The sequence below is a fragment of the Rhinolophus sinicus genome, linkage group LG03 (assembly GCF_036562045.2).
Source record: "Rhinolophus sinicus isolate RSC01 linkage group LG03, ASM3656204v1, whole genome shotgun sequence".
NCBI classification, from domain to species: domain Eukaryota; kingdom Metazoa; phylum Chordata; class Mammalia; order Chiroptera; family Rhinolophidae; genus Rhinolophus; species Rhinolophus sinicus.
The window spans coordinates 176,751,827-176,769,400 of NC_133753.1; the positions used below are offsets into that span (position 1 = coordinate 176,751,827).

Here is a 17,574-nt window from a genome sequence, read left to right on the forward strand (position 1 = left end):
AGAATGAATAAATAAATAAATAAATGATGGTCTTTCATGCAAAGTAATATGAATGAAGACGAATGAAAGGAAGTAAAAATGAATTTTGTAAAACTACATGTAACAACAAGGATGAATCGTACCACAATGTGGAATGAAAGAAGCCAGAGACACACACTCGAAAAAATACACACTGTATGATTCTATTTATATAAAGTCCCAATGTAGGCAAAACCAATCTGTTGTGTTAGAAGTCAGAAGAGTGGTTCTTACTGGGGAGGGGTGGGTAGAGATTGTGAAGAGACACCAGTGCAATTCGTGTTCTGTTTCTTGACCTCATTGTAACATGAACATATCCAGCTTGTGATAATTCGTTGAGCAGAATATTTATGATTTGTGCATGTCTTATGTGTGACAGTCTTTAAAGAAATCCAGATCTTGGATTGAATCATGCTTATATGACATACGTAGGTTCTCAGAATCCCTGCCTAGCGTACTAGTGCCGTTTCTAGAGTCAGTGATATGACTCAAAAGTTTGAGTAGAACATTGGGATAGTTAAGTAGAACAATGGCAAATGTGGCAGCACAAGGTAGGGACTGTACTTACTTTGCAGACCACCTGATACCAGAATGGCAGAGCTGAGATAACTGGCATTTAAGATTGGCTCAAGTGCTGGGTGCATCAGATGTGCAGATGTGTAGAGAGTGGAATCTCAGATGGCTTATTTTTACGTCTAAGGAAGCCACCCTGCCTTCTCTCCTATGGCGTGCCCTTTCTACCATGGACAGTGTGGTCAGTATCGGCTATGGGACTCGGCCCTGATTTTCCATCCAGGGACAGCGCCTTCTTGTTTCTCAGAACAGCAAGTTGCCAGAGCAAAAAAATTGCCAGAGTTCTTTCTCAACTGTTGGCTTGTGTGAAGAGACTTGGCTTAATGGAAGAAGGTATTGAAGGAAAGCTTTTCGAAAGAGAGGGAGGGGACAAACTCAGCATTGATGCAGAGCAAAATGAGGAAGAAGGGGTTTCGTGGGCTCATACCAGAGTAGGACGGCATGGCGGGAAAGACAATGGGAGGAGCATAAAGATGCAAGGTCATGGACGAGGTAGGGGCTGCTCACTTGATACAGACCTGCTCTTTCATTCCATATCTTGCCTTTCCATAACCACAGTCACATCCAGAGAGCTAGTGAGGAGTGAAGCCAAGCTAATTGTCCTTGGGCGGAGGGAGGTAATGGAGCTGACTTTTTTCTAATTGGACTCAAAATATTTGGAGCCATGTGCTATAACCATCGCTAAAAACCATTGTTAAAAATAGGCTATGGACCCTGTTTGTGTGTTCCAGCCCCAAGTGGGGTGAATAAACTTGATCGAGATCCTGCTTGAAATAGGGGGGTGGACTCAGAGAGACAAAAAACCAATGTATCCTCTGCTTAGTGTTGTCAACCATTAACAATGGTCAGGGACAGTGGGAGGTGTGCCTAATGCTGGGAAAAAGCACAGTGTGTAATCAGGGTTAACATTCAATACAGCTCCCTTAGGAGTGAGCAACTGTGATTATCTTTCTCTCTGAAGGTTTACTTACCTGTGTTTGTCCTGCTGGGTAGTAAGATGCGGATGAACTGGGAAATCATTACAGAAACACAGTAATGCCAGCACTATGAGTATGTCGAATTCCCTGGCATCAGAAAGCTCACATGGTATCTTAGGAAATCCTAGGGGAAATGGTTTTGTTTTAGTCAATAAAATACTTCCTGAAAACATTGTTATAGGAAAACTTTATGTAGGAGAGTGTCTTTGAGCCTGGACCAACGCACCAGAAAGTATAAGTGATGATGACAATATCTGCTCTTGCCTGTCCCCACCCTGCTCCCCTTTGCAAAACACATGGAGCCCTGATTCAGCAGAGATGTCTGGAGAGCATCTGACCTCCCCAAAAGGTGTGATTTATAGCATGTTGATCGCAAGCATTTTGAAGCCTTGCCCAAAAGAGCAGGGAAACCTCAATAAAAGGATATTATAGAAATTCTTCAGCCAGAGGGTGGAATTTCCATCCCCAAGCCAGGCTGGGATCACCAGATCTCCAGGGCAAAGAACTCTTCTGGGGCTATACAGACCTAATGAAGGTGGGTTAGTGGGAGCAAAGTGTTCGAGATGCTGAGGCACAAGTAGGGCGTGTAGCTGAGGTGCCCTCTCTGAGCTCTGACTTTCCTGACTCCATGCCTGCCCAAGAACTGGCATGCTGCTCACCTCGGGTCAGATCTCTGTTGTCTCCACTGTCTCCCCCCATAAAAGGAGGGATAACTGCACCATGGATCACAGACTGTCCACAAATTGGGATGATTCTTCGTATGTGCTCCGATTTGCCATATTTCTCTCTCCCGATGACCCGTGACTGACAGTTTACTAAACTGCTCCGCGCTTCAGTTTCCTTGTGTGTTAAAAGGGGATGATGAGAACCTGTGCTACTCGTGGGGCTGTTGTGTGGGCTAAATGAAATTTAAATGACAAACAAATGAAGAAACAAAAACTCATAGACAGACAATAGTTTAGTGGTTACCAGAGGGTAAGGGGGAAGAGGGGTGGAAGATGAGGGTCAATGGGGTCAAATATATGGTGATGGAAGGAGAATTGCCTCTGGGTGGTGAACACATAATGTGATATATAGACGATGTAATACAGAATTGTACATCTGAAATCTATGTAACTTTACTAACAATTGTCATCCCAATAAACTTTAATTTAAAAAAAAAAAAGAAATTTAAATGATTCGGATGCGTAACACTGATTCGGATGCTTAACACTGTGGCCAGCCCGTAGTGCTCCATAGGTGGTAGGCGTGATTTTAAACCCATTATGAGCCTTTAACAACTTGATTTAAATGAGATGACCCTGAGGGGTTACACGGAGCAGGTGGTTTAGAATGTACAAACTGGAAGGACATTTGGAAGGAATCCTGGAAGAGGGGCTAGAAGGTACCCAAAGAATAGCACCCCGGCTACCTCACAGGAGCCCAACATGGTGGTACTTATGTGTCTCATATCTCTGCTGTCACTAAGACTTCTAGTCCTGAGTATGTCTCAGAGAGCTAGGAGCAGGTGAACAAAGCCTTCAAGAAGCCCACTAGATGTTGTCCAACTGGCAGATGGGGAACTCTGACCAAGAGGAATGGGTGAAGGCTGGCCTTTTCGGGGCTCATCAAATAACACTCAGTTATTTCAAATGTCCCAGGATGAGCAACATTGACCCTGGATGTTCTTCCCTTGATTAAAAAGAAAAACCGTAAAATTTAAAGGAAAATGTACTCCATGTGTTTCCTAGAATTTATACTTCGTTCATTAAATCTATTGTTTTCTGAAAGTCATTTGGAGTCTAACAAGACAAATGAGTAAGCCCTTTTCAAATATCTTTAAAAATCCTTTTTTCTTAGAAGGACATTTAGAGGCTTTGAAAGTTGTTCCAAGGGTAAAAAAAAAAAATACAATATTAATAATAAGTTGCTCAAAACTCTCAACGCCTGCAGGTTCAAAATTTACTGAACACTGAACCTAAGGGATTTGAATTATTACTGGGGCTTGTCATTTCTTGTTTATGGGGCTTTTCCAAAGGGGAGAGATAAACCACATGGAGGTTCACTAGAGTTCACTATATAGTTCACGGCCATGCTTATAGCCCAGGAGATTTCTAGAAACTTCTCAGCGTGAACCTCCAGGGGAAGCCCCCCCATCTTAGTGGCATCAATGAGGCCGGGTGGGAGTCATACTGAGTATACTGAGTTTTCAGCCTGGTTTACTTTTGGCTGGTGGATCAAAGCCCTCCCGGAATAGTTCTCTGGTAGGACATACAATCTATGTCACATAAAATGGGTGATATATTGTTAGGTGACTGTTGACTGGAAAGAGAACAGTTTTTGGGGGGGTTGTGCAAAGGAGCCGACAGCCACACAGCTCCCTTGAACGTTGTCATCTGATGACCTCTGGTGGTGGAATTTTTCCCAGCATGTGTGCATCTATGCTTCTGAGCCAAGCCATCCAAACATGTTACATTTTCCTACATTCCTTTCCTCCTGTTTTGTCATTCACATTAAGCAAGGAGCAAGAATCAGTTGCAAACACTCAGAATAAAGTGGTGCATGTGCCTGACTGGACTGTCATTTCAAAAACGTTGTCTGGTGCCTTCTCTTCCAGGGAACCTCTGAGCTCCTGTAGAAAGAGAAGGAAGTCAACATGAAGGAAAATGTGGCATCCACATTTGTTTTCATTTTGCTACTTTTTCTCAACACCAATCTTCTGAATGGTAAGTAAGAGACAGTCCTGCTCTCTTTAATTCAAATCCTGGGGTGTTTACTGAGAGGGTGGAGAGTATATCACGGTCTTCTTCCAACGCAGTTATGAGAAATGAAAATGCCCATGTCATTGGCTGCTATTCGGTTATTTGCAATATATTTGGCATTAAAACTAATGCAAAAATTAATGCAAATTAATTAATGCAATTAATGCAAAAGCTTGTCACTGGGTTCTGACTTCCACCTCATTCTGGGAGTGCAATGAAACAGCTCTACAAACGACGAAACCAGAGTTTCAGTCTAGGTTCTGTGAGTTACTAGCTGGTAACCTTGAGCCACTTACCTAATTTCTGTGGATTTCCACATTTTCGAAGTGAGGACAGTGATGTTTCCTCCACCTCAAATGAAATAACGTATGTGAAAAATCTTTGAAAAACTGTTAAGAGATAAAAGGGATTGCTGTTACACGGTGGGAAACGGGTACAGCCAACTCTATTACCTGTGCTAACGGGAGAAGTGAAGCTCACAGCTACGCTGGACTGTGTGCTTATACGTACATTTCTGTGTGTCTACCCTTCCAATTTTTCTGGGTGTGTGTACTTTTGGATATACCTGTGCGTGTATCAACTTCTCCATATGTGCCGGATTGCAAATGCTTCTCTGTGTGTACTGTGTGAGTACCCATCTGTGTGTGTACCTCCCTGTATGTGCACATTCCTGAGCGTGTACCAGTGTGTACATCTCTAAGTATGCATCTGGGTATATTTCTGTGTGGGTGTGTGTTTCTGACGTGGGCTGTATGTGGGTGTATGTGTGTAGCTGTGTGTACGGCACCTGGGAGGCTGTCCCTGTGTTTGTGTGCACTCTATAGGGATAGTGAGACAGCCCATTAATTTTAACTGTCTTCTCTAAAGTGGGGGAAAAGAACATATGACTAATTGTAATTTCACAAGTTTATTGTCCTCTACTGAGTTTCCTAAAAGTGCTACTAATAACCAGTGAAATGGGAAGGAGATAAGCTTTCAGAGAGAGAGAAAAAGGAAAGCAGAGATCAGTAGAATCCGCTGGGGAACCTTAAGTACTCAAACGATCAACAACTGCCTTAACTAGCTTCTGAATATGCTCGTTATGGAGCCATAGGGTTTGGGTTTTTTTTCAATAAACTTTTCTTGCTACTTCACATGCTCCTCCCAGCCATGACAAAAACAAAAACATAAACAAATCCCTCGCTTCCACCTGTGAAATTATCCTGAGGAAATTTTCCCTAGAGGACAAGCAGTGTTACAGATACTGGCAGAGCGAGTTCCAGGCTGGCTGGCAGGGACTGCTTTTTGTGGGGCTGGGAACTGGATTGCAGCTCAACCCCAGCCAGCGCCCACTATCATCAGCCTGGCGTCCTCCGCCCCGCCTGTGCACGATCATACCAGTCCATTACATTCTTCTCTCTGACCAGTTTCGCCTCTTCCTATACATGCTCTCCTCCAGACTTGCTCTTTCTGATCTGCTGCTTAGCTAGAAGTTCTGGCCCAGGAGCCAGCGCGACAGGCGGGAGGACAAGCGCCAGAGAAAAGAAAGAGAACCCCCAGAGTTGCTGAGACCAACACGTGACCACTCTCCTCTCTGCTCCTCACTCCCTGAATTAAGTGCTTGGGAACCCATCTCAGCGCAAAGGACGGACTGGGGCTGTGTGCACGGGCGTGGCTCCCGAGCCCGCAGCCACCCCGCAGACTCTCAGGGTCGCGCGTTCCTTCTTTGGACCTGACAGATAAGGAAGAGAAGAGGGGCCAGCTCACCAAGAGCTTTGGGGATTAGGCAACTAAAACATTCCATTCCCTTGACATCATATCTCCCACATCACCTTTTCTAGGCCTCTACCTTCCAGCTGGAACTGGATGCGGCTCTTAGATAATAATAGCAACCCGTAATCCGGAGAGCAGCTACCCATTCCCCCACTTCTTACCATGCTTCCTACCCCCAAAAGGGACGTAGAATTAGAACGAAGTCCTTTGCCCCTCACCACATAAACACCCAAGGAGAGAGGGAGACATGTAAGAGAAAAGGGGATTAAAAACCAAGATTCAGAAATGGAGGTGGGGACAAGGGGGAGTTATATTGTGAAACTGGGTCATAGGTCAAAGTTGAATGGAATTAAGGAAAAATGAAGAAGAAAGGAAAGGAGAGGATGAGGGAGAGGGAACGGAAGCAGCTGAAGGAGGAGCATCAGTGATGCAATGAAAGACCAAAAGATCAGAGATTAATTGTGTGGGAATGGCAGAAAGATGTAGATTAGGGAGCAGAGTGCAGAAGGGCCAGAGTATTGTATCAGCAAAGGGGGAGAATTCGTTTCACCGTCACCCTTATGTTGTGGGTGGGTATCTGCTTTGTAGACTTCGTGGGATTACAGAGGGGCCACACACTCTTGTCCATATGTATCCATCTTACTCTTGATGTTCATTCTGTTTTGAAATTTTACAGTTAATCACTTGATCCTAGGTTGCTGGTATCTCCGTCTCACAGCGCATACACACACACCACCACAAAGCGCTCTCTCTCTCTCTCTCTCTCTCTCTCTCTCCCCTCTCCCTTTCTTCCTCTCTCCATCCTGCCGACATCAGGGCAGCCCACAGAGGAGGGTTGCTAGATGCTAACACTTTAGCATTTCTGAGCACCCCACCTCTAGGCCGACTTCCCCCAAGACCTCATCACTGTCATGGTCCCATCAGTCTGCTTCTGTCACCAGCAGAATAATCTCATGGTTGAATGGACCTTAATATTGACTCCAGTGTCTTCTGTCTTTTTCTAGGACAGTCACCTCCTGGAAAACCTGAGATTTTTAAATGCCGCTCTCCCGAAAAGGAAACCTTCACCTGCTGGTGGAAGCCTGGGACAGATGGAGGACTTCCTACCAATTACACACTGACTTACCACAAGGAAGGGTAAAAACTTCTCCTCTCTCCTGTCAAACCCCACAGGAGTGTTCTCACTCTCCAGGCCAAAGCAACACTGGCTGAGTTAGAATGACCAGACTTCCCTGGATTGACACTAATAAGGCTCATACTTCTGGGGGAAGGGACTCAAATATCCATGTCCACATTCTCCGGTTAACATCCTTGAGGAAGTCTCCCAGTGTGCATAAGCTCATTCATCACCACAGCAATACAATAAAGTGTTCCCCATTAGCCACAGTTTTGCTTTCCATGGTTTCACTTACCTGCAATCAGCCACAGTCCGAAAATATTAAATGGAAAATTCCAGAAACAAACAATTCATAAGTTTTAAATGCCGTGCCATTCTGAGAAACATGATAACGTTTCACACTGCCCTGCTTCATCCCACCCGGCACATGAGTCACCCCTTTGTCCTCTCTGTATGCGCCACCTGCCCGTTAGTCACTTAGTAGCGGGCTATCAGATCCACTGTCTTGGTACCAAAGTGCCTGTGTGCAAGTCGCCCTTATAGTAGCCTGATACGCTGTCACAATACCTGGGTCATTCACTTCACTTCATCTCATCACATAGGCATTGTATCATCTCCCAGCATCACAAGAAGGGTGAGTACAGTACAAGGAGATATTTTGAGAGACAGAGCTCACATTCACATAACTTTTACGATAGTACACTGTTGTAACTATTCTGTTTTGTTATTATTGCTGTTCATCTCTTCCTGTGCCTGATTTATAAATTGAACTTTATCATAGGTGTGTATGTATAGGAAAAAACAGAGTGGACGTAGGGTTCAGTGCTGTCGGTGATTTCAGGCATCTACTTTGGGACTTAGAACATATCCCCCATGAATAAGGGGGGACCACTGCAGCAATGTTTCCAATTGCTTGTCCCAAACTTAGGTTACAGCCCAAGGACACACATGAGTGTTTACTGAGTGCTAGTTAATTTTAGATGCTTATCTATAAACCTTGTGCTATTTTTTTTTTCAGTAATTGTTACTTTTGCGCCATAAAGAGATTGTCATGTAATCCTTGACAATCATGGTATAGTAACTTATCAAACTTGTTCCATGTCCAAGAAAATAAAGAGCCCTATAAGGAAAGGAAGGTGAGGATTTTTCCTTAGGAAATTGCTGATCCAAGATCCGTGATCTCCCAGAGGGCATATTTGAAGCTAAGGTTGCAATGAAGACTAAAAGAGGTCATCTCTGAGTGAGGCTTTTGTTACACTTCAATGAGACCTTCCCAGAAATCCAGAGAAAGCTACATCCTTCCCCAATGAAGAGAATTTTTAATGGTAGCAATAGCTGACCCACTTCCCAAAGCCTGTACTTGGTTGTACACAAGCTGTCAGCCTTCTGGGACCCAGAGGGGTGTCAAGTAAACAGATTTCAGGAGCTCAAACTGGCAACCCAAATGGAATACACCTCCACACCTGTGCAGTGGGTCTTGTGTTGAGGCCCCCAAGTCTAATGTGAGCAGACTCATGAGCCACTTGGGCCTGAAATACCGCCCTTCACAGTCACATCACTCTGTTGCTGACTTAGTGCAATCTGAAATATGCTGACAGCAGTTTTTATTCTCTTTAACCTTTTTTTTAATGAAACGTACTTCAACATGTATGTGCGATAAAGGCTGCTTCATGCATGGGCCCTTGGTGCTAACGTGTGGGGAAAAGTCCCTGTTTCCTGAGATGACCCAATGACAGTACCGTGGGTATAATGCGGTCTTGGCTATTGAAAGTTCAAGTGTTTATTGACAGGGCGTATATATCACAAAGCCCCACAAAAAAGCTATACAAAGGAAGGGTTGATGAGACGCAGAGTCAGTAAAGCTCTGAAGTGACATTTCCATCCTTTTCCCCATCATTCTCTTCTGTTTCACTCCCAGCTAATACAGACAAGTACAGAAGCTTGAGAAGCTACTCTGTAGCTCTGATCCCCAGAATCCAATGGTATTGATCTACCTATTAAGAAAAAATTAGACTCTTTTTACTACTTTCTTACTCACTCCTAATATGTTTATTACTCATTGCAGAGAAACGGAAATCTATGAGTGTCCAGACTACAAAACCGGTGGCCCTAACTCCTGTTACTTTAACAAGAAGCACACCTCCATTTGGACAATATACGTCATTGTAATAAACGCCACGAACCAGATGGGAAGCAGTGCCTCCGATCCACGTTACGTGGATGTGACTTACATAGGTAAGGGGAAGAGCGATGGGTGAGGAATTTGTGACTGCATTATGGCTCTACCAATAGTCAAACTCAGTTTGAGTCTTCTTGGCTTATTGATGGATGACCAAAAAGAAGAAGGAGAAAATTCACAATATCCTTGTCAATTGAGTATTTTAAACTAATATTTATTGAGTCATTTATGGCAGGAAGACTGGCATTTAGGGTCCTTGTGTTTCTATGCTTTCCCTTGACCCTTCTTCCCATCCCCTTGCACCCAGCAGGCAGATTCTAGTCATACTTCCCTTACCAATCCATCCCTCCTCCTGCAACAAATGCCCCCGTCTCCTTTGATAGCTGAGATTTCTTTTCGCTCTCCCCCTGGAGGACAGAACTGCTCCATGGAGTAGCAGCTCTTAGAAGGAGTTCATCTGCTGCTACACCCACAGGACTAGCTCTAGCTGCTTTGCCCCAAATTCTGTTCTCAACGTACATATTCTTAGCAACTGTACCTATTTTTTAAAAAAAATAGTGAATTTGGAGAGTAAATAGTGCTCCTTGGACAGCAGGCTGCAGGCCAAGATCATAAGTACAATGTTGGGAGATCTCACTAGCAAAGTAAAACACAGTCAGCCTGAGAGTTGTTTCTGGCTTTGCATGATCAACATCGAGCTGCAGGGCAAATAAGCATCGCTGTAGTGGCCTGTACGGTTCAGCAGAGATGACCAATGGCATGTTAGAACAAGAGATGCCTTGCCCAGGACTGGGCTCAGCCCTCATCTTCAATAATAATCTAGAGAGCAGCTAATTAGATTCAAGTTCACCCCAGTCTTCCCGATTTACCTAATACCACCCAACAAGGAAAATGAGGCTAAGACTCTCAAAAACTCACTTGCATATCATCTCATTGTCATGTTATCAGTGGCTGACCCTTAAAAAGCTTCCAACACCACTAGTTCACATTTGAATATTTTCTCCCCCCAGCAAATCATTGCAATGAGTGTAGGGGTGAAAACTGAATTTGAACTTAATTTAAGAAAATCAAAAAGGTAACCCCACTGACAAGTAGGAATAAAATAAATTCCAGTCATATAAATTTACTTGAGATATAAAGTCTTTAAGATGCTAAATGTCAAATAATTCTTCTTTGTGGGCTCTTTCTTGAAATGTCTCGCCCTCAAACATGAAAATATTTAGTATTAGAGAGCAAAACAGTGAAAGCAAGAAAAGTCCTTAAAATGAGCAACTGCTATAATGAATGTTATCCACAAAAAAAAAACGGGATCACTAAAGTAGAGCAGCATGTTTAAAAAGTGAAATCACTGAGTGCATCAAACTCGCATTGACTCTGGAAGACAAATGCTCTGGTAAAAGAATGTGTTGTACTATATTTTTCAAACTAATAAAAGAAGTGCTCCTATAACCCTGATACATACAGTGTTAGTGACAGGCCATGGAAGTGCGTTTAAATATCAGTGTTAACTGCAGTACATTTCCCATCAGCCTCACTCTCATCCAGGGATAACCTATTGGACAAAAACACAACATTGGCAATAATGTCTCAGAAACAGACTTTGTTGTTGTCGTCACCGACTAATATCTATGTTAAAGACACTTGAAAGCTATGATTCTCAACAGGGGCTATTTTGCCTCCCACAGGGTATCTGACAGTGGCAGAAGACAGTTTTGATTATCGCAGCCCAGGGAGGGGGAGGTATTACTGGCATCTAATGGGTAGAGGCCAGAGATGCTGCTGAGCATGGCACAGTGCTCAGGACAGCCCCCCACAACAAAGAATTCCCTGGTCCAAAATACAAATAATGCTGAGGTTGAGAAACTGCTTAAAAGGATTCATCCTGAACGTTTTACATGCACTTTTGTACAATACTTTTTTGATCAGAAGCATTTCTTAGTATTGTGTTTAACTTCAAACTTATATGAAAGAACCAATGTTTGTTTAATACGTACATGTACAATAATCTTTCCTTGGTACTTCCTTAGTAACGTATAAGCAGGAAGATTAGTGGCAAATTTCCTCAAGTTCATTTTATAGGTAATTGTAGGATGTGATGCTAAGTACACTATAGGGGCGCTCTCCCTATGCCACCTGGTGTGGAGACTGATTTGAGGAGGTAATAGATGAACAGAGAAAGTATTAGTGACAACTGAGGTGACGCTTAGGCAAGCCAGCGCCCTGGGCACCTCACACTAAAGGAAGTGCCCACAGGCCTGCACTTGACGGAACCTAAGAGTTAGTGCCTCCTTAAGTAGTTTTATTGTGGTACAATACACATAACATAAAATTCACCCTTGTAAAGTACGTAATTCAGTGGTACTAGTTCATTCACAACGTTGTGCAATCATCACCCCCATCCAGTTGCAGAACACTTTCATTACTCCAAACGGACACGTCATCCAGATTTTTTCCCTTACTGCAGCCCCAGAACGTCCACTAATCTGCTTTTTTCTTTATAAATTTGCCTATTCTGGACATTTCGCATATATGGAATTATATAGTGTATGGCCTTTTGTGTCTGGCTTCTTTCCCTTAGCATAATGTTCTTAACATTCATCCACATTGTAGCACGTATCAGTACGTACTTACTTCCTCTTTGTGGCTGAATAATGGTCCCTTATGTGGAGATTGTTTATCCAGTCATCAATTGATGGATATTTGTATTGTTTACACTTATTGGCTATTGTGGCTGGTACTACTACAAACATTCATGTACGAGTTGTTTGAACACCTGCTGTCATTTCTTTTGGGTACGTTGGCTAAGGCATGAAATTGATGGGTGACATGGTAATTTTATGCTTAACTTTTTGAGTAACTTCCAGACTGTTTCCCATAGCATCTGTACCATTTTACATTCTCTCCAGCAATGTATGAAGGTCTCCATTTCTCCAACATTCTCCCTTGTTATTTTTCGTTTTTGAATTCCAACTGCCCTAATGGGTGTGAAATGGTATCTTATTATAAGTTTGATTTGCATTTCCTGAATGACTAATGACATTGAGGATCTTGCGTGTGCTTTTTGGCCATTAGTGCCTCCTTAAATTTTGCACTCTACATATCTCCCTTGCTTCGACCTTATCCCAACCCTGCTGATCAACACCTGATAGCAAATACAAGGTGTCTCATAACCATGGTGGAGTGAAATGGTAAGTCACATTGTTCTCTGTTCAAATACCTCTTTTACTAAATATGGATTTTCTTCCTATCTACAGTTGAACCAAACCCTCCTGTGAACCTGACTTTGGAAGTAAAACAGCCAAAAGACCACAAAATGTATCTGTGGATAAAATGGTTTCCACCCACCCTGGTTGACTCAAGAACTGGTTGGCTCATACTCCAGTATGAAATTCGATTAAAGCCTGAGAAAGCAGCTGAGTGGGAGGTGAGTTAACCAGAAGCTTTTGGAAGAAACCATATCCTTTGGCAAAGAGGAAGCCCTGGAAACTGAGAACATGTCACTTTTCCTAATCATTAGGCCATCATGTTGCCTTTCTGATGCTGATGTGACCCACCCAGATGTGGAAAGGCCTTCTCCCCTGCATTAGAATTGATGGGGGTGCATCTTCACATCTCTCCCTTCCTTGCACTGAACAGCCTCTTCCATCAGGTTTCTGATCCCTCGGTGTATCTTAGATCTAGACACCTATGAGACTACTTAAATAGCACTACGTGGGAGGAAAAATAATCTCAGTGTAACCCGTCAACTGCCAATAGCATTTTTATTCACTTTTAAATACTTCAATGTAAAGAAACAGCATGGTAAATTATAGGTATTATAATATTCCACTTGTAAATACTTTGGTATATGTCTCTTTTAAAAAGGAAACATTTCCCAACATAACCTAAATAATAGGATCATACATAGAAAATTAATTAAAATATTTTAATATCATTTAAATAGCCAGTCCATATTGTAATTCCCCAATTGCTTTAAAAATATATATACCTTTAACAGCTAGTTTTTCTAAAACAGAATCCACTCGAAGACCACACATTGTGACTAGTTGTTACAATATCCCTTTATTCTCATCGTGATCAGAAGACTGGGCCACTTTTCCCATAGAAGGTCCTACCTTTTGCATTTGTCTGGTTAGTTCTTTGTGAGGTCTTCTAGCTGATTTCTCTGCCTCCATATTTCCTGTAACCAGACATTAGATCTAAAGACTTGATTAAATTGAGGTTGAACAATTATGGGCAAGAATACTTTAAAGGTGATATTATATGCTTCATATTGCGTCATATCAGGAGACATAAACCATCTGATTGACCTACCATAAATTATGCTAAAATTGACCCCTGGAGTAGGGAGCTCCCAATCTGGTCCCTTGATTGTAAAGTCACGTTTAATTTGTGCACCATTGTGTCAATATACAGGAGTGCCAGTTCTCTTCCATCTATGCTTTATAGCAAACAATAATCCATGAATCAATTATTTCATTAGGGTTTACAAAATAATAATTTCCCAATTTTATTAACTGGTTACCTTCCATAAAGTAGAATTTAGAAGGTAAGGATTAGAGAGCAGAATATTTGTCTTTCCGAAATAGAGTTCCAAATGGAGAGATGGGAAACTTGTTAATTTTTGTGTGAGCAATGTTTAAGAGAGAAAGAGATGGGCTGAGCGGGTGGAACGGTGAGAGCTCGTATCTACTAAGTCTGATTGTCTGGCCTCACTCCTCCGATAGTTTATTATCTAAGGGAAAAGTCTCTTTCTTCAGAACACAGATCAGCGTGACTTCTGTTTTCCTTGTTCCTCCTAGACTCATTTTGCTGGGCAGCAAACGCAGTTTAAGATCCTCAGCTTATATCCAGGACAGAAATACGTTGTCCAGGTTCGCTGCAAGCCAGACCATGGCTTCTGGAGTAAGTGGGGGCCAGAGAGCTCCATCCAGATACCTAATGGTGAGTGTCTTGGCTACCTTTGGCTTATGTTCTTAAATATTTTTTTTTAATTAAATTTATTGGGGTGACAATTGTTAGTAAAATTACGTAGATTTCAGGTGTACAATTCTGTATTACATCATCTATAAATCCCATTGTGTGTTCATCACCCAGAGCTTAAATATTTTTAAAACAGAATGAATTTAGTAAATTTGCATGTTTGAACTACTAACAGAGAAACTGTTTTGAGCCTCGGTCAGAAGAATGAGTAGAGGTGGGTTTATCATCTCTCTATCCAGCACTAAGACATTTGGAAGTGTAGCAGTGCTCTCTGGGTCACTGTCAGTGAGGACCAGTTTCTAAAATGAAGCTGCAGACCTGGGCTTGGTGTGTCTCAGAGGGCTTGATGGTCCTTCTGCCCTCCCCATCTGCCCCTCCCCATCATTTAATCAAAGTCATCATCTAGTTCTCCCAGAATTGCTAAGGTGATATCCCATTTCAAAGGCATGAACTGATGTTAAGTCTCTGATGTCGATTACGTGTCAAAGCACAGTGTGTAAGAGGCGCGCAATCCTAACTGTCGTTAAGTGGTGGTTTCTAAGATATGGCAGCAACTGAAATGCTCATCAATAGATAATTGGGTAAAGAAATGTGGTACATATATAGTGGAGTATTACTCTGCCATGAAAAAGAATGAAATCTTACCATTTGCAACAACATGGATAAACCGAGGATATTAGGTAGGTGAAATAAGTCAGACTGAGAAAGACAAACACCATCGTATCTCACTTATATGTGGAATCTAAAGAACAGAATAAATGAATAAACAAAACAAAAATAGACTCATAGATACACAGAACAAACTGATGGTTGCTAGATAGGAGGGGGTTTGGATGGGTGAGAAAGGTGAAGAATAGTCACAGAGATGTGAAATGCAGTATGGGGAATATAGTCAATATTGTAAAAATTATGTATAGTGTCAAATGGGTACTAGACTTAATGGGGGGATCATTTCATAAATTATATAAATGCCTAACTACTATACTGTACACCTGAAACTAATAAAAAATAATATGGAATGTCACTATAACTTAAATATGTGTGTGTGTGTGTGTGTGTGTGTGTGTGTGTGTGTGTGTGTGTGTGTAGTCACAGGATATAAAGTACAGCATAGAGAATATAGTCAATGGTATTATAATAGCTATGTACAGTGTCAGATGTGTAGTAGACTTGTTGTGAAACTAATAAAAAATGGTGGCTTGTATTCTACAAGAGAATGATTCATCTTGCATTTCTAAAGTACTTTTCCGGTTTACAAAGTCCTTACCTTGTGTGGTCCTCCCAACCCTGAGGTATTCAGAGACAATATAATTACCATTAGGAATTAGAAGTGAGGAAACAAGTGCAGTAAAGTTAGAAGTCTTGCCCGGAACCACATGGTGAAGCCTAGTGCTATGACAACGTGCCTGGCCCGAATAGCAAGGCTTGCACTGGCTTGGCATACTGGAAAGAGCACTGAATTGTGGGTTATAAGACTTACATGCATCTTATCCAGCCCTGGCCCTTCCTAAGTAAAAGCACAGAATCTAGAGGCAAACACCTAGATTCAAATCCAAGACTGCAACTTTATAGTTACGTGCCAATAGGTAAATCACTCTCTAAGTCTCATCTTCACATACAAGGTGATGTATGTAAAGACCTTAACACCATTGATGGCCTTTAGTAGGCACTTAATAAATGTTGGCTTATATTTTTATTACTGCAATGGACCATGTGACCTTGAATTTCCTCTAAGTATCAAATAAAATAACATGTAAAAGGATTTTGAAAAGTGTAAATATATACAATATATTAAAATTTAGGAATATATAAAATATATACAACATATTAAAATTTAAGAATACTGGAAAAATTAAACCCATCGTTAATGCTAGTTTAGATTGCTGTTCAAATCAAAAGAAGTGTAGGTGGGGGGGAAATTTATGTTCAAAGTTTTATTCATTAGTTTTTGTTAGTCCGTTTGTATTTAATGATACTGTATGTGATCAAAGCTTTCTGGCTGTTTGCTTTTTAGATTTCACCATGAAAGATGCTGTATGGATCTTTGTAGCTGTTCTTTCTGCTGTCATCGGTTTGATTATGGTCTGGGTAGTGGCTTTGAAAGGCTACAGGTACTCCATTGTCTATCAACCTTCCTCCCAATCACGGTGGTCAGGAATGATGGTAAAAAAAAAAAAGAAAGAAAGAAAGAAACAATACAGAGATGATGGAGGATAAGCACCTCATTTAGCCATTAGAGCACTGCATACACCCCTTAAAAAATCTTCTATCAATGCTAGCAAAAGTTGCAAAATGCACTCATTTGTAGCTGGTGCTCTTTGCATCAAACTGCAGCTGACAGTTGGGAAATAGTAAAAATCTGTCAAGAGCAGCTAAAATCAAGAGAAGTAAATAGTCCAACGAATTCACTAGTTTCAAAATCGCCTCCTCAGTTAGCCAGAACTAATTTTGATGTTGGCCTCTAAAATTATGAGTTGTCTTCACCATTGAGTGTCCGTTTCTTGTAGCCCCAGAACTCCTATAGAGGCCAGGCAACAGCTATTTAGAAATAACACTAATCTTTCGGAAATTACTAAATGAGAAGATAAGTCATTTATCCTATCTCACAAATTATTTTATAGCATGGTGACCTGCATCCTTCCACCAGTTCCTGGGCCCAAAATTAAAGGATTTGATACTCATCTGCTGGAGGTAAGTGCCAGAGGTGGAGAAGGTATTATGACTCACTGCTTTGTAATACTTACCTTCACATATGCACACACAGTCTCCATCAGTTCAGCCTGGCTGGCTCAGTCATCCTTACCTCCTTCTTAGCATGTGTGTTTACAGAAAGATGTGTGTTTATTATCAGACACTAAAAGTCAGAGGGAAAAGAAAGAAAGCCAAGGAAACATGAAAACACATAGCTAGATTTACCAAGTCTATCCATAAGCACATACGTAAACATTTTGTACAAATAATCAATTTAGAAAGAGGGTAAATATTTTGTTTAATCCAAAAGAGGGACCTACTATGACTCCCTCTATCATACTTTGGTAAAAGCGTTTGCTTGAATGTTCTTCACATAAGGCCGTTGTAACAGGATATCCTGTCAGAATATCCTGTTGCAAGTTTTGCTCTGTTTGAGCATTCTGTTGAGCCTGGATCAGGGCCATGGGGCTGGTATTTGCCAGGGCCCATTTAGTCTGATTCAAGTGGAAATTAAATTTAAGTGTTTTGAAAGAAAAGAGGGGT

At 41.7% G+C, this 17,574-nt stretch overlaps 1 protein-coding gene and 1 long non-coding RNA gene across 8 annotated transcripts in view; one reads left to right on the forward strand and one right to left on the reverse strand.

Moving 5' to 3' along the window:
* PRLR (prolactin receptor) overlaps nt 1-17,574 on the forward strand; it is a 151,051-nt gene that overhangs the window by 123,688 nt on the left and 9,789 nt on the right. For all 6 annotated transcript variants that reach the window (XM_019737293.2, XM_019737295.2, XM_019737292.2 and 3 more), the window contains 7 exons: nt 4,165-4,273; nt 7,066-7,198; nt 9,244-9,413; nt 12,612-12,781; nt 14,160-14,301; nt 16,355-16,451; nt 16,962-17,031. In XM_019737293.2, coding sequence (XP_019592852.1) covers nt 4,204-4,273; nt 7,066-7,198; nt 9,244-9,413; nt 12,612-12,781; nt 14,160-14,301; nt 16,355-16,451; nt 16,962-17,031 — 852 coding nt within the window. In that variant the 5' untranslated portion in view covers nt 4,165-4,203. The remainder of the gene's footprint in view (nt 1-4,164; nt 4,274-7,065; nt 7,199-9,243; nt 9,414-12,611; nt 12,782-14,159; nt 14,302-16,354; nt 16,452-16,961; nt 17,032-17,574) is intronic.
* Nucleotides 2,030-17,574, reverse strand: part of LOC141570725 (uncharacterized) — a 52,360-nt gene continuing 36,815 nt past the window's right edge. Inside the window, exons 2-4 of one of the 2 annotated variants that reach the window (XR_012495168.1) lie at nt 17,085-17,194; nt 4,606-4,698; nt 2,030-4,179 (exon numbers count right to left, since the gene is read on the reverse strand). This is a non-coding gene — a long non-coding RNA (uncharacterized LOC141570725). The remainder of the gene's footprint in view (nt 4,180-4,605; nt 4,699-17,084; nt 17,195-17,574) is intronic. The other variant, XR_012495169.1, reaches the window with a different exon arrangement.